General features: G+C 44.3%; 2 protein-coding genes across 2 annotated transcripts; one reads left to right on the top strand and one right to left on the bottom strand.

Annotated features, from left to right (window-relative positions):
• Positions 1 to 4281: 4281 nt before the first annotated feature.
• LOC18021710 (peroxidase 17) lies at positions 4282 to 6082 on the bottom strand. Its single transcript, XM_006404633.2, has 3 exons — positions 5663 to 6082; positions 5384 to 5575; positions 4282 to 5300 (listed from the first exon to the last, which is right to left on the bottom strand). Exons 1-3 carry the CDS (start codon positions 5864 to 5866, stop codon positions 4707 to 4709), a joined length of 990 nt encoding a protein of 329 aa, XP_006404696.1. The 5' UTR covers positions 5867 to 6082; the 3' UTR covers positions 4282 to 4706.
• A 1053-nt stretch (positions 6083 to 7135) lies between these two features.
• On the top strand, positions 7136 to 10121 carry LOC112088166 (nucleolar protein 58-like). Its single transcript, XM_024158432.1, has 3 exons — positions 7136 to 7154; positions 8979 to 9113; positions 9176 to 10121. The coding sequence occupies exon 3, from the start codon at positions 9220 to 9222 to the stop codon at positions 9670 to 9672; it is 453 nt and encodes a 150-aa protein (XP_024014200.1). The 5' UTR covers positions 7136 to 7154; positions 8979 to 9113; positions 9176 to 9219; the 3' UTR covers positions 9673 to 10121.
• The last annotated feature ends 9103 nt before the right edge of the window (positions 10122 to 19224 follow it).

Genomic DNA, 19224 nt, shown 5'->3' with positions numbered 1-19224 from the left:
CTCTCCAACATGGCTCCTCATCTTTCTCTCCATACACGACAGTTCCCGGTGACCAACGTTTCTGAGGCAGCTCGGATAGCCCAACTTCACGAATCTGCTCTCTTGTGTACTCCAGTTAAAACCTCAAGAGCTTCCTTCAATCCACACCACCAACGGTCCTCCGCTTATCAGTCTTATAAGTCCCCACCGTTGCTCCCACAGCCCTCTGAAGCACCAAAGGCTATCACATACAAGTCCGACTACTACCAGAAACCTCCACCTAAGACCACCACTTGGTATTACAACGAGATGCAAGAACGCCGTAACAAAGGTCTCTGCATGTTCTGTGAGGAGCCTTACACACCCGGACATCACCTCAAGCATAAGAAGGCCAGGATATCTATGATGGAGTGTGATGATGAGGAGTTCTCTGATGAGGAAGAGACCACCGAAGGGGTACAGGTGCAAGAAGTTGATGACTCCTCCGAGAAATCACCTGTGATTTCCGTTCATGCTCTCAGTGGCACCTCAACTTTTCACTGTATGCGAGTAGTAGGGGATTATGGCAAACGAAAGATCCACATTCTGGTTGATCACGAAAGCACCCACAATTTCCTGGATATCGCAATGGCCAAGGAACTTGGTTGCCTTTTAGAACAAATCAAACCAATGACGGTGGCAGCTGCAAATGGTAACCGTCTTCTCACCAGTTTCAAGTGTTCAGATTTCACTTGGGGAGTGCAGCGTTACACCTTTACTACAGAAGTGCGTACTTTACCCCTCGATTGTTGTGATTTGGTTCTCGGTGTTCAGTGGCTCTGTACTCTGGGACCAATCTTATGGGATTTTCTGAACCTTCGTATGGAATTTACTTATAATGGTATTCACCATAAACTCTGAGGAGTTACTAAATCCGGTTTGAAGGTTGTCAAGGGTGGTTGTTTGAACAAGCTGTTGCTGTAGGAACCTCAGATAGCTATGCTACAAGTTCGGGAATATGATGATTCCCCGTTTACACCCGACCTGTTGTTCTCCCACCTTTCAGCAGGAGAAACCGACCCCTCTGCGGATAGCTCACTACAGCCCCTCCTCAGTGAATACAGCGATCTATTTGAAGCACCTGCAACTCTCCCTTCTTTCCGAGATGGGTTTGATCACCACATCCCGCTTGAAGCCGGGGCTAACCCTGTCAACCAACGCCCGTACTGATATTCTTCCCTCCAAAAGGACGAGATTGATAAAATGGTCCGGGAAATGTTGAACCAAGGTATTATCCAATACAGCAACAGCCCGTATGCTTCTCCTGTGGTCCTGGTAAAGAAGAAAGATGGTACATGGCGATTATGTGTTGATTACAGAGGACTAAACAAACAGACGGTGAAGGACAAATACCCGATACCACTTCTGGAGGATCTGTTGGACGAGTTGGGTGGTTCTAAGTACTTCTCCAAGTTGGATTTACGGGCTGGGTTTAACCAACTGCGGATGCACCCTGATGATGTTTACAAGACCGCATTTAAAACTCATTCAGGCCATTATGAGTATCTGGTCATGCCCTTTGGGCTGACAAATGCCCCTTCCACTTTTCAGGGTCTGATGAATCATGTGTTTCGAGCTGTGACGCGCAAGTTCATCCTGGTTTTCTTTGATGATATTTTGGTCTACAGCTCCACTTAGGAATCCCACCTCAACCATCTTGCTGAAGTTTTCTCTATTCTACGTCGGAACCAGCTGTTCCTCAAGCCTTCAAAGTGTACGTTTGGAGCTACTGTTATCGAGTATTTGGGACACTTTATTTCAGAGGCAGGTGTGAGTACGGATCCTTCCAAGATCCAGAGCATTGCCCAATGGCCAGTTCCAACTTCTCAGAAGCAGCTAAGGAGTTTTCTTGGTTTGGCTAATTATTATCGCAGGTTTATTAAAGGGTATAGTGTTGTGGCACGTCCTCTAACCAGTTTGCTTAAGAAGGACGGATTCACTTGGAATTCTGAGGCTTCCACTGCCTTTGCGGCTCTCAAAACTGCCCTATCAACATCCCCTGTTCTTGCCCTGCCAGATTTTGACAAGCCTTTTGTGGTGGAAATGGATGCCTCTAACACTGGTATCGGTGCTGTCCTTATGCAGGATAATCACCCCATCTGTTACATTAGTAGAGCACTTGGACCGCGTCATCAGTCGCTCTCAGTGTACGAGAAGGAGCTTATGGCGGTAGTACACGCAGTGCAATCCTGGAACGCCTACTTAGCTCATCGCCCTTTCGTCATCAAGACCGATCAAAAGAGCCTCAAGTATCTGTTGGAGCAAAAAGTATCTACTCCGTTTCAGCAGATATGGCTCTCTAAACTCATGGGATATACTTATGAGATCCATTATAAACAAGGTAAGGAAAACTGTGCAGCTGATGCCTTGTCTCGGGTCACTGGGTCTGAGCTCCTCCATATCACACTCTCCCAGGCTCATCAGGAGTTTTACGACTCTGCAATTACTGTGGAAAACAGATCCATCTCTTCTTCGTATTATTACCGAGCTCGAGAATAACCCGCACTCTCATCCAGCATTCACATTCAGCAATGGCGAACTCCGCAGGAAAGGCAAGTTGGTTGTAGGTAACAACACTGAGGTCAAACTACACATTTTCAAGTGGCTTCATGACTCCGCTATAGGGGGGCACTCAGGTCGCGATGCAACTTTACAGCGAGTAAAGTCTCTATTTTACTGGCCAAGGATGAGTACAAAGGTTCAGAATTATGTGCAGAATTGTGCTGTATGTCAAAGGAACAAGAATGACTTATCAGCCAAACCAGGTCTTCTTAACCCCTTACCAATCCCTCTTGCTGTTTGGGAATCTATAAGCATGGATTTCATAGAGGGTCTCCCTCCTTCTGCGGGCAAACACTGTATACTGGTCGTCGTCGACAGGTTAAGTAAATATGCGCATTTTCTGCCTCTCTCTCATCCGTCACAGCAATGGATGTTGCGAAGCTCTACCTGGATCAGGTCTTCAAGTTACACGGGATGCCAAAGGATATAGTCAGTGATAGAGATCCCACTTTTCTGAGTGACACCTGGAAGGTAATGTTTCGTGTGCACGGCGTTGATCTGAAGTTTTCTACGGCGTACCACCCCCAGACGGATGGTCAGACCGAAGTTACCAACCGGACGCTCGAAACTTACCTACGCTGCATGACCTCAGACACACCTCATTCATGGAGCAAGTGGCTCTCCTGGGCAGAGTGGTGGTACAACACGACATTTCACTCCGCCATCAAAAGTACTCCTTTTGAAATCCTATACGGTCAGCCACCCCCTACTCACCTCCCTTATCTTCCGGGCGAGAGTTCCTCTGCTACTGTAGATCGTAACCTGCAAAAGCGAGAAGAGGTCATCAATCTTCTCAAATTCCACCTGCTCAGGGCTCAGAACAGAATGAAGCAGATTGCTGACTCTCATCGTTCAGACCGTGTGTTCAAAATCGGGGATTTTGTGTATCTTAAGCTCCAACCCTACAGACAGAACTCACTGAAAGGCAAAAGGGCACCGCATAAGCTATCCCCACGATTTTATGGTCCATTTCGTGTTCTCGATACTGTGGGACCAGCCGCTTACAAGCTGCAACTTCCTCCTGAGGCTGCTGTCCACCACACGTTTCATGTGAGTCAGCTCAAACTATGCCCAAATCCTCCTTCATCCGATCCTGCTCTGCCTCAATTTTGGGTCGACTTGGGCACTGATAAAACACCTGAAGCCATTCTGGAGAAGAAGATGGTTAAGCGTTAGAATACTGCAGTGACTAAGGTTCTTGTTCAGTGGAAGGGCTACCCTCCTAATCAAGCGACATGGGAGTTCTACAAAGACTTCATGGCGAAGTATCCAGAGTTTCAAACTTGAGGACAAGTTTGCTGTCGAGAGGGGAGTATTGATATCGGATTCTCCTTACTCTCCTTATCCACCTTTATGATTTATTGCTTGAATAAGTTTGGTTGAGAACCTTAGTAGTATTTCGGTTTAATTTCCTGGTTTTTATTGTACCGATCGCGTGTGGACTCGTGCGTGCGTATCTTGTCACACCTTATGTACCGCCTAACGGCCTTTTGCAGAAAGTAATCAGAATCATTTTTATTCCCAAATCTATCTTTTCTCTCTCATATCATCATCAACCTCTTTCCACCTGAATCTGGTGCTCCGAGACGATCTCTTCTCTTTCGTAGATCATCTTCTAGCCCTTATTCTCCTTTCCCCGAGCTCTCGGTGAGCTTCTGGATCGGAATCATCTATCCTACTCGATTTACTGTTTCATCGTAAGAGTCCGCCACCGCATTGCCTCGCCGCCACGATTACACCACGCCTCAGCACTGCCGGAGAGAAAACAGTAGAAAACCTCGAAACCACTATGCAACCAGCTCTCCAAGATGAAGCGCTACTTTAATCGAGCTAGAGATGCCCTCTCACATCGCCGGCTAGCAACGCCGGACGAAGGAGATGCTCGGAGATCAGATCTGATTTGTCGGCTAGGGTTTTTGCGAGAGAGAAAGAGAAGAAACGATTGTCTTAATAAAATCGAAACGGGCAAAGCTCGCGATATTTTTTTCTTTTGTTTCTTTTCGCCAATTTTACGGATATAAAGTTGCAACAGTGACCAAAGAATTATTTATGTAAGTATTTTAAAAGATTCGCATCTATTTAGAAATCAAATAACATCTCTCTCTCTCGCTCTGTCTCTATTAATTTCAAGCCTCGAGCAATCCATGAATAGGCCTTCTATTAACAACCCTACAATTAAACCTAACCTCACCAGGTCTCCCAGATTGCAAATCACCCATCTTCACCATCCCTTCTTCAAATGCTCTAAAGAACTCTCCTTGATCCTCACTAAACATCTTCACATACTCTCTCGTCTCTCTGTTCGTGTACAGAGTCTGGTCCGAGTTAAGAAACCCTCTCCCTGAAACCAAGTCTTTGAAGTACTGATTATCAAAAACCTGTGGCGTTGCGTCTAGATCTCCCGTCACGTTCTGGTCTACACTCAAAGGACAAAGCTTGTTAAGCTTCTTCTTGTAACCCGGTTCAAGAGCTGGATCCGGTTTACCTGACCCGGATTGGTTATAAAGCCTGAACATGATCGAAAAACACCGGCCTTGACCAATTGAGTGTGACCCAGATAAAGCCACCATGTCTTTAACAGAAAGATCGAATCTTTTGAAGAGATCAATCAAGAAAGTTGCGTTTGCTCTTGGACTCGGCATTACATCGTCTGAATCTTTCTGACTCGCCGTTAAACTGTCTTTCCTCCCTAACTTCACTTCCCAATCCGGTCCTCCTGTCTGGTTTTCAAGAACCAAAATTTACGAAACCGAACAAAAATCACCAAACCGGAGGAAATTGGAGAAAAAGTTGAGATTTTTACCAGAGCAACGGCGTCACGAGAAGCCATGATAATGATGTCGGCGCAAGAAACAGTAGCAGGACAAGCTCTCTCTAAAGCTTCTTTAATGTCGTCAACAACTTCGAAAGATCTCAGTGAATTGATGTTGGAAAGTGATAGTTTTTCACCAAGCATGTTCGGTGTGTCGTCAAGCAACAGAGACGCGTCACATCCCTGATTTGATTTATCATCGGAGAAATCAGAAGGTAAAAAAAAATCAAGAAGAGAGAGAGAGAGAAGAAAAGATTGGTATGATTTTACATTGATGAAACAGTCGTGAAATTGGAGACGCATAACGGAAGCGACGCTTCTTGCTTCTTTGATCATGGCTTTCTTCATTTCTCTTCTTACTATGGATTCAGCTTCAGGGCATGTTTCGCTGTAGAATCTTGGTTGGAGAGTTTCTCCGGTAACCACCGTCAAGAGAAGTAGGTAAAGGACAAGATGGGGAAGAAGAGGAGACATACTTTTTTCTAATTTTATAATAATATTTTTTTTTTCGTGTTTGGTTTTCAGTGATGGAAGAAGCAGACACTTTGTTGGTTTTATAAAGAATTTTTTTTTTGTGGGTTTCGAGAATGATTTCTAAATTCCTAATGGATTTTGTGTTAAGTGTGGTGGTGAGCTTCCCAAATGCTTAGGAAATTAAATGAGAGAAAACCCAGCAAAGGGTACAATCATCCCACAAAAAGGAAACATCAAAACCCAAAGGTAGTGTCCAAATGTCATTTTATAAATTTTATTAATTCCTTCTTATCTATTTGGTCCCAATGGATAATTAGTGTAGTCATTAAGACGATAAATGTAGTATTTGTTCAAACATTGTAAATAAACTGAGGAATGAATTAAAATTATTAATTAGTGGAGTATTTTAGTCTACTATAGTTATCCAAAAGAAGAAAGGATTACTCTGGGTTTGACTCGTTTGATTTTAAGAAAGTGGGAAAAAATTGGGAAATTTGTTTTTTTATTTGATTATAAAATAAAGAAAAAACAAGATGAAATAAAAGTAAGAGTAAATGAGATCTTACCTATTCGGGCACATCTCAGCGTCGCAAACATATTCATTTAATGACTTAATGTGGACGATTTGGAAGATATAATTGGAGGGCATGTATGGTATGCAAAGGACGAAATAAAAAAATATTGTTTGTCAAAAAAAGAAAATTCAATTCCTACTGGATGCACGCCAATGGGATCCTCCAATAAGTCGAGCAAAAGAGTATATACTTTTTTTTACATATGTAGTTCTAAAAATTTCTGACATTTGTCCACTTTAATTTTAATTTTATATTGGTTGGTTTCAACAAAACCTAGAGTAGTTTTCTTTTTCTACCATATTTCTGCTTAAAAGAGCTTCTATCAAATTAACAAATTATATAGCTGTGGAATTGGTTTTCGAGAATGATTTCTAAATTTCTAACGCTTTTCTTTAAATGGATTTTTTGTTAAGTGTGGTGGTGAGCTTCCCAAATGCCTAAGAAATCAAATGAGAGAAAACCCAGCAAAGGGTACAATCATCCCACAAAAGGAACATAAAAACCCAAATGTCGTTTCCAAATGTCATTTATAAATTTTTATTAATTCCTTCTTATCTATTTGGTCCCAATGAGTAATTAGTGTTGTTGTTTAGTATCCCCACACAAGGTTAATTCGGTAAATATAATTAGGTGGAGCTCGGAGATTCTTGTTAGATAGAAGTGAAGTCGATGTGGTCTTATCGAGGTTTTTTAAGCGAGATCTACTAAGCGAGGTAAGAGTTAGTGATCACAAGTTTCGAGTTTTTAGTTTTTATTTCAGATTACGGATCCCGTGATAAATAAAGTTACAGAGCTATTTATAGTGTTCAAATTAGGTTACATCTCGGTCAGATTAGCTTGGGCGGCCGGGTAGATAGACCTGACCGACCGTCTATCGGAATGTCGCGCTGGCGAGCTATTTCCTCTACGTCGACGTGGCGAGCTGTTTCATCAACATCGACGTGGCGAGCTGCTCCTTCGATACGGGAGGCTCATCTCTTCGAACGACCTCGTTTTGGCTTGGCGAATGGGCTCGTCCATTTTCGGTCTTGTTGGGCTTTTTGTATTTGCTAATGGGCCTGGTCGAAATTACAGAAAAGGAGGCTGTGCTCAGCCCACCTACAACAATTGTCCCCCCCAGTCCGTTGATGGAGATGTTACTTCGATATTCAACGCATCGAGTTGGAGACCTTCCAATTCTCTGGACCTCGATATCGATGTGGGGTCTTCGGAATCGAGGTGATACTTGGGAGTCGGGGAATGGCGTGTAATCCTTAACGTTGTCAACAAAGAATCGCAAAAAGCAACGGTCGACTTGGGAAATGAAGAGTCGCAAAAAGCAACGGTCGACTTGGGAAACGAAGGGTCGCGAGTGGAAGCGTGATTCGCGGGAAGCGAGTGGAATCCGCATCTAAATAAGATACTGGGAAGCGTCCGGATCATTATTATCTTCCTCGGTAACCGCTATTTTTTTCTTAATATATTCTGCTCTCCTTCTCTTCTTCTCATTTTCTTCTCCGTTTACAAAAGGTAATCTTGCTCTCCCTTTTCTCTAGAATTCCTTTCTCTCTCTAGAATTCATCCTTTTGCGATTTTATTTCTATTGTTATCCGACATCGAGTAATGTCTTTGGGGGGTCAGCGTATCAAGTCAAGCTTAGAGTCTGGCTCCAGATCCGATCAGGAAGCTTCTAGGAGTGCTAGCTCTTCTCCTGAGGTGTCTTTGAGGTCCGACACCCAATCGGATCGAGGAGAGTCTCCATTGGTCGAATTGGCGGATCGAGTCCGTTCCGACGGGACGTCTCCGCGAGGTGAAACTGTGGGTCTTCAAATAGTTCCTTTCGAGGAAGATCCACGTGATGGCGAGGCTACGGAGCACGCCGAGGAAGAGGTTGATGAAGGGGGCGAGGAAGAAGAACAAGGCGAGGAAGCTAGACCTCGACGAAAAGGTTCCAAGCGTAAAGGTGCTATCAAGAATCGCTTGGAAAATATTCCATCCCAGATGACGGCTCAGCACCTAGAGGAGTTTCGATCGCGATATGATTTTCGAGGCGAGCTGATGGCGCCGGGACCCGAAGATCGGCCATGGCAAGCGCCAGAGGGCTGGGTCACGCTTTACGAGGCATGGTTCAGTCTTTGTCATCTCTGGGTGCCCTTGCCGAGGTTGTTGACAGACTACGTCCATCGGAGGGGTATTGCTTTCTCGCAAATTCTCCCTGCGGGGATCCGGTTTATGGTTGCGGCTCTGTTATTTGGGAGCGAGGTTGGGGTCGATGTCGATTGGCGTTTCTTCGAGGAGATGACCAACGTACAAAAGAACAACTTGATCCCGGGCACGTACACGATAAAGGCCAGAAAGGATTGTTCCCTAGTATATCCTGTCAACAGAACACCAAGCTGGGAGGCGTTATTCTTTTACGCGAAGGTGGACGAGGCGTTGGTCGTCGATACGACCAAAGATTTTTGGAACGAGTGGAGCAAAAGCATCGGTAGATTGTCAGTTTGGTCATATTTCGAGTCTTCCCTTGTCTCTTACTGATGTTTCTTTGTCTTTTGCAGATCGAAACGTTCAGCTCGAAGCGTTCCCGGAGAATTATCACGCAAATCTTCAGAAGATCAGGGCTGTTGGGATACAACATTGGCCCGATATACATCGCCGAAGAATCGAGGCTGCCATCACCCGCATCACAAACGGTAAGTTTGATGTCTATTTTGAGTCGAGATTTTACATCGCCTAACATGTGCTTTTGTTTCAGCTAGCTGGAGGAGAGAAAATCTTCTAAGGGAGAGAGCGATTGCAATGGCTCCAATTCAGGTGAACCCGCCCAGCCTTGCTGCACGTCTGAAGGCTAAAAAGAGCGGGAACAAGGATCGGGGCCCTTCTGCTTCTCGGCCCGAGCATTCAGATCGGGCGCCGGTAGTTCAAGAGGAGGTCAAGGCAGTTTCCCAACGAGACGCAAACCTCGAGTCTGTTGCTGAAGGTGGGGTCGAGACTCAGATCGCTGAGGATCAAGTGGCAACTCGGCAAGCAGATGACGAAGCCGATGAAGCCACACAGTCGGCGAGGCGTGAGGAGAAGAAGCAAAAGAAGAAGAAGCACGAGGAGAAGAAACAGAGGAAAGAGGAGATCGAGGCCGATCGCCTTGCTGAGAAGGAAGAGGTTGCCAAGGCCAAGGCGAAAGAGAAAAGGAAGAAGCCATCTGGAGAGGGCAACGATGGCGGTCAAGTCGGAGGCGAGGAGGCGAGCAAATGAACTAAGGTCGATCCAGCTGGTGATGACAAGGCCAAGGAGATCGATTGGAGTTTTTCGTTCGAGTACCCCGAGTTGAGCAAACCGTTTGTCAACAACGTCGACAAATGTGCTGAGCTGTTCGGGATGATAAGGGGCTCCACCTCCGAGGTTCCTGCTGGCACCGATGGGGCTTTTAAGGACATGGCGAGCTTCGCCTTCAAGGTATGTCTGGAATTCTTAACACTTTTGTTCGTGGTCTATCTGTGAGGTCGACTAAAATAGTTCCTTTTATCATTATTTTTTTTTAGTTCATAGCGAGCTGCAACCGCGCAAGGGGACAGTACATGCGCTGGCTCCGAAATGGTGATGCTCGGCTGAAAAATGCCCAGGCTGCCGGTGAAAAGGCAGTGAAAGAGCGTGACATTTCTATCAAGCAGCGAAGTGTCGCCGAGGATAATTGGCAGAATATGAAAAGAAAAGCGGAGCAGCTGGATGCCGGGGTGAAGGAACTGACTGAGAAGATCGAGGCGATGAAGCAAGAGAATCTGGACTTAGTCAATAACCTTCAGCTGGTTAATGAGGCTAAGATCCAGGCTGAGAAGTCGATCGCTACCGAGGTTATCCGGGCAAAGCGACATGCTGAAGAAAGGATCGAGGCGGAGACGACTCGAATTTGGACGGATGCTGAGGCTAAGTATTCAGGTCGCATAGATCGACTGAGGACTCGCATCGCTCAACAAGAGGCGATCGAGCAAGTTAAGCTCGATCTCGTTCAAGCTCGAGGTACACTGGAGTGCCTCGATCTTTTGAAGGAGCAAGACTGCGAGCAAAAGCTGGAGAACCTCGGTCTTGCGGATCTCGAGGAGGGCGACTTGCCTCCGCCTTACCCTGAAACTCCGGATGGTGGTTCGGACCATGACGACGTCGAAGATCAAGAGAACCACGAGGACGGCACTCAGCCTGAAGAATAGATCTCATCTGCCTTTTCTCTCTTTGTTATCGCTTCTGTAATGACTCGACCTAATCTCATTAATGAATGTTCTTTTTTCTAAGTATTAGCTCGCAATTTAAATCGTAAAAGGACAACAGTTACGAGATAAAACTAAGCATAACAAAACTGATATGATCGTGACTAGCTCAGAGGAGGAAGAACCAGAGGTAGCTGGCAGGATTACTCGTTCCAGAGCTAGAGAGGTGGCTAAGGAGGCTCACGCACTCATAGCTGCAGAGGACATCGATCAACTGGAGGCTGGTGCTCACATCTTCAACATCTCTATCTTAAAGAATGAAGAACCCAGTAACAATGACTAGGTAACTTAGGTGATGATTCTGTACTCTTTTCCTTGGTGAGGATTTTGGAAGGCAAGGAGGTTCTTCTCCAAGGTTTTTAACGAGGCAGAAATCATTGCTACGTCGAGTTACTTAGAAGTTGTTACTAATGGGTAATAACGTGCAAAGTCACAATGACTTGTGCACTAGTGTTTTAGGCGCACCACTTAGGTTTAGAAGGGACGCCTCGCTGTTTTATTTTTAAATTAAACTTCTTGTTGTTTTATTTTCAAACGCTATGTAGTTTTGTTATTAGGGCTGCGATTTTCTCTCTTAGTCTATAAAAAGAGAAAATCGCCTAAGTCATATTCAGTGAAGAATTTTGATCAAACTTTTAACGTGTTCTTCTCTCTTTGATTTCTGAGAACTAAAAAAACTCTGAAATTCGAATCTCTTAAAAACTAATCTGTTTACAAGAGATTCTTCTATCCCTCCATTCCATCGATTCAACCATCATACTACCATCACCATTCCATCGGTTCTATCTCTTCCACCATACCATCGACTCGAGCCACCAGACCATCATCGTCATCCACTCGATCCGTTCTCCACCATCGTCACTCATCGTCGCGTTCATCACACCACCATCATAAGTCCATCGAATCCTCTCTAGCCTTTATTCTTCAGAGTAGATCACCTTGGATCATATCACGTGGTATCAGAGACAACTCTGAACCAAAGGCTGAGCAAAACTCTAACCCTAATCTATGTGCTTTAAATTTTTGTATCTGTGTTATTAGGGTTTAGCGAGTTCTGTGTTTGCGTGCATCGAACTGATTCTCTCTTTAATCGCTGTATCAAGTTTCGTATCATTCGTTTTGTTTTTGATATTTGCTAGATCGTGTTCGTCTCAAGTGTATTTCAAGTCGAGTTTGTTTTGCGTCGAGTCTTATCGCTTCGTATCGAATTTGGTAGATCGTGTCTAGGGTTTTGATTGTTTCGTTTTCGTTTAGATTTGATAAGAGTCCTTGAGTTGTCGTCTGCGTTTAGGTTGTTAAGAATCCGTGTATTTTCGGCTGTTTCGTTTAGATTTGATTAGAGAGTCTTATATTTTCGTTTGTTAGTTTAAAAAAAAAAAAATTCGTTAAAATTCTTTAGTTTCGTTAAGTTTGTTTTTAGATTTCGTGGGGATCGTTTAATTTTTTGTTATGATGAGTTTAGTTCTGCTGTTTTTGTGATTCCTTCTAGAACAAGTTACTGCGAGTTTTTTTTTTAAAAGTTTTTTTCAGGTATCATGGAGCTTTCGGCTGAGGCGATGGAAGCTCTGAACCGAGCAATGTCTCAACAAATTAAAGAAGCGAATCAAGCCATAGCAACTCAGCTCACACAACAAATCAAACAACTCAATGAAAAGTTCGAGACAAAGATGAATGATCTGCTCAAAGATCTCAGTGCAAGTGGAGAAGAGTCGTCTCAAACTCCAACTCCGTCGGAAGCAATGCGCTTAGCGAAGGGTAAAGGGCACATAGGATCTTCCTGGAAACTCCCACGCCACCCAACACCTTCTGAAGCCAGAACTAAAGCTAAGTCCAGCCGAAGCCAAATTGGGGGCAGAGAGACTACGTTTAATCCGAGGAGGAACCCTACTGGTGTAGATCGAGATGGCCCAAGGGTAGAACGCCAACACCACAGAGAGGAATATATTGCTGGGCATCGAGTTACCCTGGAATCAGACCCAGAATACTATGAGGAGGACGAAGCTTATGATCATAGCAGAGAAACTGTGAGACAAGATTGAGGACGAGGACATGGTCGAGATTATGATCCTCTACGTCAGCAGCTGCGTCACATCAAAATCCAGTATCCTCCTTTCCATGGAACTAATGATCCCGAAGCTTATCTAGATTGGGAAAGGAAGATGAAGTCTAATTTTCTGGTCCAAGGAACTTACGAGCTAACCAAGGTGAAGATTGCAGTTTCAGAATTTCATGTGTATGCGCTTCTATGGTGGGAGCAGTTGGGAGTCACCAGAAATCGCCTGAGGGAACTTCCGATTGCTACTTGGGATCAGCTTGTTATACAGATGAGGAAGAGATTCGTTCCAGCCCATCATCAGCGCGAAATACTCAACAAGCTCAAGCGCCTCGTCCAAGGTACGAAGTCTGTTCGAGATTACTATCAAGAATTGGAAACTTTGCTCATTCGTGCAGATTTACGAGAAGGAGAAGAGATGGTAATGTCGAGATTTCTTGGAGGACTTAACCGAGAAATTCAAGACAAGGTGGAACTTCAGGATTTCGCAGATATACAAGAGATGGTGCATAAGGCTGAATTGGTGGAATCTCAAGTCAAGAGGCAAAATTTCAAGTCCACATTCACGCCTAGTGTGCCTAAGCCTAAGGAGATCAGCAAACCAGCTTACTCCAGAGACATCAAACCACCCTCTACTGGAATTAAAGAAGACGTTAAAGCTGAGTTCAAACCAAGAAGTGGTACTTCTATCAGCAATGTGAGGTGTTTCAAATGTCAAGGAATAGGACACTACTCTCGAGATTGTCCAAACAAGAAGGTATTCTTGTTACAAGAGGGAGGAGAGATAGTTCCTCAAGAGGATTCAGAGGCCGAATATGAACTGGAGGAAGAGGAAGAAGCTGATGCCGTGGGCGAGATGCTGGTTGCCAGAAGGACTTTGAGTGTTCAGAGTCAAACTGAAGAGACTTGTCAGCGAGAGAATCTGTTTCATACGAGATGCTTCATTAAAGAAAAAGTTTGTAGCCTGATCATAGATTGAGGAAGTTGTACTAATGCTGCAAGTGAAGAGATGGTTAAGAAGCTCCAGCTCAAGACTATTCCTCATCCAAGACTGTATAAGCTTTAGTGGTTGAATGACAGTGGAGCCTTGACCGTATCACAGCAAGTCATGGTTTCTCTATCTATTGGGAAGTATGAAGATGAGATTCTATGTGATGTTATACCCATGGGTTCGAGTCATGTGTAGCTAGGCAGGCCGTGGCAATCAGATCGTAGGGTGATACACGACGGTTATACCAACAAGCACTCATTCGAGTTCAAAGGTCACAAAATTACCCTCCTACCTCTCACGCCTACCGAGATTTACCAGGATCAGATCCAGATGAAGCTCAAGGAGAAGGAGAAAGTCGCCAACAGCCTCTACATAAACCACAGTGAATTTTCTAAACTCTTTGATCCTGAAATGACTACTTTTATGTTTGTGTACAAGGAATCCCTTGTTAGTACTAACCCTTCACAGGAGCTTCCTAGTGTTATGTTTGAGATTTTTCAAGAATACAAGGACGTTTTTCCAGACGAAATTCCACCAGGGCTACCTCCAATTCGCGGAATAGAGCATCAGATCGACTTGGTACCAGGATCAGCCTTACCTAACAGGCCAGCATACCGAACCAATCCTGTAGAGACTAGGAGCTGCAGAAGCAAGTGGAAGAGCTGATGAGCAAGGGACATATCCGAGAAAGCTTGAGTCCATGTGCGGTTCCAGTTCTGTTGGTGCCAAAGAAAGATGGTTCCTGGAGGATGTGTGTAGACTGCCGAGCTATCAACAACATCACTGTGAAGTATAGGCATCCGATTCCAAGACTAGACGATATGTTGGATGAGCTCTGTGGATCGACAATCTTCTCTAAGATAGACTTGAAGAGTGGGTATCATCAGATCAGAATGAAGGAAGGGGATGAATGGAAGACGGCGTTCAAGACAAAGCAAGGACTCTACGAGTGGCTAGTTATGCCGTTTGGTCTCACCAATGCTCCCAGTACCTTCATGAGACTAATGAACCATGCCCTGAGACCATTCATTGGCGTGTTCGTAGTGGTTTACTTCGACGATATCCTCATCTACAGTAAAGGTTTGGAAGAACATCTAGATCTCATCAGATCGGTTCTTGATGTTCTTCACTCTCAATCTCTCTTTGCTAATTTATCTAAATGTTCATTCTGCACTAACGAAATTGTTTTCTTAGGCTTTGTAGTAAGTGCAGGAGGAGTTAAAGTAGATGAAGAGAAGATAAAAGCTATCAAGGAGTGGCCAACCCCCAAGAATATTGGAGAAGTCCGAAGTTTCCATGGCTTAGCAGGATTCTACAGGCGTTTTGTTCGTGATTTCAGCACCATAGCCGCGCCCTTAACAGAAGTAAACAAGAAAGACGTGGGGTTCAAGTGGGGAGAGGCGCAAGAACAGGCTTTTACAGCCCTTAAAGAGAAGCTTATCAATTCACCATTACTAGTACTTCCTGATTTTACTAAGACTTTTGAGATTGAATGTGATGCTTCTGGTGTAGGTATTGGAGCAGTTCTTATGCAGGATAAGAAGGCCGTCGTTTACTTCAGTGAAAAGTTAGGAGGATCAACGCTGAATTATCCCACGTATGACAAGGCGTTATACGCATTGGTTCGAGCTCTCCAGACGTGGCAAAACTACCTATGGCCTAAGGAATTCGTCATTCATACCGATCACGAGTCTCTAAAGCACCTCAAGGGTCAGCAGAAGCTTAACAAAAGACATGGGCGATGGATGGAGTTCATTGAGACATTCCCCTACATTGTTAAGTACAAAAAAGGTAAAGACGCATTATCCCGGAGGTACACTCTTATTTCGACTTTAACATCAAAGTTGACTGGATTTGAGCACATTATAGATCTCTATGAATCTGATACTGACTTTTCTGAGAGCTATGCCAAATGTCATAAGTTTGCCTGTGAGAAATTTTATAGACAGGATGGATACTTGTTCTTAAGTAACCGATTGTGCATACCACAATGATCCATTCGAGAGTTACTGGTACGAGAAGCTCATGGAGATGGATTAGCTGGACATTTTGGTGTCACAAAGACACTTCTTGGGCTACAAGAGCACTTCTACTGGCCGAACATGAAGAAAGACGTTGAGAAAATCTGCTCTAGATGTGTCGTATGTAAGATGGCTAAAAGTAAAGTTCAACCTCACGGTTTGTATACTCCTTTGCCTATTCCTTCTCAACCTTGGACTAATATCGCTATGGATTTCGTAGTTGGCTTACCTCGAATCAGAAATGGTAGAGATTCTATTTTTGTAGTTGTTGACAGGTTTAGCAAGATGGCCCACTTCATCGCTAGCCACAAGACAGATGATGCTGTGAATGTAGCTAACTTGTTTTTCAGGGAAGTAGTAAGATTGCATGGAATGCCACAGGTCATCGTTTCAGATCGAGACACAAAGTTCTTAGGACATTTTCGGCGAACGCTTTGGGCTAAGCTGGGAACAAAGCTCTCATTCTCAACTACGTGTCATCCTCAGACCGATGGACAGACCGAGGTGGTGAATAGAACGTTGTCCACACTTCTAAGGACTTTGGTGAAAAGTAACCTCAAGACTTGGGAAGAGTGTCTGCCTCATGTCGAGTTTGCTTACAATCACGCTAAGCATTCCGCTACTCTCTTTTCTCCTTTTGAAATTGTATATGTGTTTAATCCACAATCACCTCTAGACTTGATCCCTTTGCCTTTAAGTGGAAAATGCAGCTTGAATGGCAAGGAGAAAGCTGAACAGGTCCGAAGAATACATGCTAAGGCTAAGGAGAACATCGAGAAAAAGACAAAGCAGTATGAGAAGCATGCCAACAAAGGACGAAAGGAGCTGATTTTCGAAGAGGGAGATCTGGTGTGGATATATTTGAGGAAGGAGCGATTTCCAGCTGAGCGAAAGAACAAGCTAATGCCCAGAGTTGATGGACCAATCGCAGTCATCAAAAGAATCAACAACAACGCCTATCAGATTGATTTTCAAGGTAAGTATGATGTTTCTGATGCTTTCAATGTTTCTGACTTGCTTCCTTATGTTGCAGATTTAGATTTGAGGACAAATCCTTTTCAAGAGGGAACCAGAGATAGCTGGCAGGATTACTCGTTCCAGAGCTAGAGAGATGGCTAAGGAGGCTCACGCACTCATAGCTGTAGAGGACATCGATCAACTGGAGGCTGGAGCTCACATCTTCAACATCTCTATCTTGAAGAATGAAGAACCCAGTAACAATGACTAGGTAACTTAGGTGATGATTCTGTACTCTTTTCCTTGGTGAGGATTTTGGAAGGCAAGGAGGTTCTTCTCCAAGGTTTTTAACGAGGCAGAAATCATTGCTACGTCGAGTTACTTAGAAGTTGTTCTCCAAGGTTTTTAACGAGGCAGATATCATTGCTACGTTCAGTGAAAAATTTTGATCAAACTTTTAACGTGTTCTTCTCTCTTTGATTTCTGAGAACTAAAAAAACTCTGAAATTCGAATCTCTTAAAACTAATCTGTTTACAAGAGATTCTTCTATCTCTCCATTCCATCGATTCAACCATCATACTACCATCACCATTCCATTGGTTCTACCTCTTCCACCATACCATCGACTCGAGCCACCAGACCATCATCGTCATCCACTCGATCCGTTCTCCACCATCGTCACTCATCGTCGCGTTCATCACACCACCATCATAAGTCCATCGAATCCTCTCTAGCCTTTATTCTTCAGAGTAGATCACCTTGGATCATATCAAAAACGATTGAGACAAGGTGAAAATTTGTTTAACAAAACGTTTGAGACGAATAGAAAATCTGTTTTAGCAGGATAACTGGTGCGAGATAAGACAATAGTTGCGAGGTGAAACTCGGCTTAAGGAAACAATAGTTGCGAGGTGAAACTCGGCTTAAGCGAACAATAGGTGCGAGATATGACTCAGCTTACCCTGCTTTATTTCATTAATCGTGTTCGAATAGTGAGAATGCTCTCGACGTAGTTATTCGGGTGATTTAATAAAGGATACGGGACTGGTCCCGGCTTATTCTCTTATAATCGTAAGGTTTTTGTTCCTTAGGATTTATTAAGAGATTGCATTGTAGGGAAATGCGTATTAGGAGATCGAACATCTAGCTAGGATGTCGATGTAAAAGATGTCGATGTAAAAGTTGGTAAAAGCAAACTTTATTAATAGCTGTACCTCGTAAGAGGTTGCCTAAATACCCAACAAACTGGGATCAAGCCGATCGTAGTTCACATTCGAGATCTAGCTCGACCGAGTATAGCTCGGTGATCGTTTTTTTTTTTTTTTTTAGTAGTACCGCTTAATGTTCATCGAGTTCTATGAGCGAGGTATCATTTTGCCGTCCATTGTCATGAGCTTGTAAACGCCGGGTTTTACGACGTTGGTGATCTGGTAGGGGCCTTCCCAATTTGCGCCCAGTTTTCCGGCGTTGACTTCCTCGGTATTGTCGAACACTTTGCAAAGGACGAGGTCGCCAGTTTCGAAGTGCCTACCTTTCACTCGTTTGTTGTAGTAACGTGCGATCTGCTGCTGCTGATAGTTTTGCATGCATAATAAAGCGCAATCTCGCTCCTCCTCGAGCATATCGAGGCTATCCTTTATCATTCTTCAGTTCCTTTTGCTGTCTTGTGTGAGCATTGTTCTGCGTATACTCGGTAGACCAACCTCGGCGGGAGCTAAGGCTTCTATACCGTGAGACAGTGAGAAAGGAGTTTTATTCGTCGATCGTCGCGGTGTAGTTCGATGTGACCATAGAACTCCGTCTAACTCGTCTGCCCATAAACCTTTCTTAGCTTTGAGTCTCTTCTTGATGCCGTTGAGGATAGTCTTGTTGGTTGTCTCGGCTTGTGGGTATCGCGGTGTAGACTTGCTTAGCCGTATTTTCCATTTGGAGCAGAAGTCTTCAAATACGTCGGATATAAATTGAGGACCGTTATCGGTGACGGCGTGATTTCTGATTTTTGATTTTCAGAGAGAGAGATCGACCATTGGAGTGATTTCCACATGCTCCCTTGTGTATTTTTTTCATGACATCGAGCGTTTCCTCGCCGTTCAGACAGTTGAGCAGGGCTCCTGTCGAGCTCCATCGATAGAGGTTGCCGTGTGACTGGATGTGCTTGGCGCTCCGAGCTTTAAGACGTCTTGCTGCCCATCAGTCGGGTGGGACTTGGCCATTCGTAATATAGAGCAAGATTTTGATGCTCCAGTCGTCAGTCGGTGGTTCTTGCTCGGCAGGCTCATCAACGACATCAGGGAGAAGTAATTCGTTGGCGCCTTTGATGTGATTCGGACGTCGAAGCGAGAGCGGCCAGTGCGTCTACGGAAGCGTTGTCGCTTCTCGGGATTCTGGTGAGGGAAAAAGATTCGAAGCGATCGGTGAGATTTTTGACGGCTTTAAGATACAAGTCCATCCGGTCGTTTCTGGTGTCGTAGTCGCCTCTCTATTGGCTAGCAACGAGCTGTGAGTCGCAGAAAGCTTCGATT

The sequence above is a fragment of the Eutrema salsugineum genome, unplaced genomic scaffold, assembly GCF_000478725.1.
Source record: "Eutrema salsugineum unplaced genomic scaffold, Eutsalg1_0 scaffold_15, whole genome shotgun sequence".
In the NCBI taxonomy this organism is placed as follows: domain Eukaryota; kingdom Viridiplantae; phylum Streptophyta; class Magnoliopsida; order Brassicales; family Brassicaceae; genus Eutrema; species Eutrema salsugineum.
The sequence above is the reverse complement of the archived record's forward strand: the minus strand, read 5'-3'. Positions and strand labels throughout refer to the sequence as shown.

Coding starts and splice junctions, on each gene's coding strand:
- LOC18021710 (XM_006404633.2), bottom strand. CDS start 5,866: ATGTCTCCTCTTCTTCCCCATCTTGTCCTTTACCTACTTCTCTTGACG. Junction 5,576..5,662: donor TTCACGACTGTTTCATCAAT/GTAAAATCATAC, acceptor AAATCAAATCAG/GGATGTGACGCGTCTCTGTT. Junction 5,301..5,383: donor CTCGTGACGCCGTTGCTCTG/GTAAAAATCTCA, acceptor CTTGAAAACCAG/ACAGGAGGACCGGATTGGGA.
- LOC112088166 (XM_024158432.1), top strand. CDS start 9,220: ATGGCTCCAATTCAGGTGAACCCGCCCAGCCTTGCTGCACGTCTGAAG.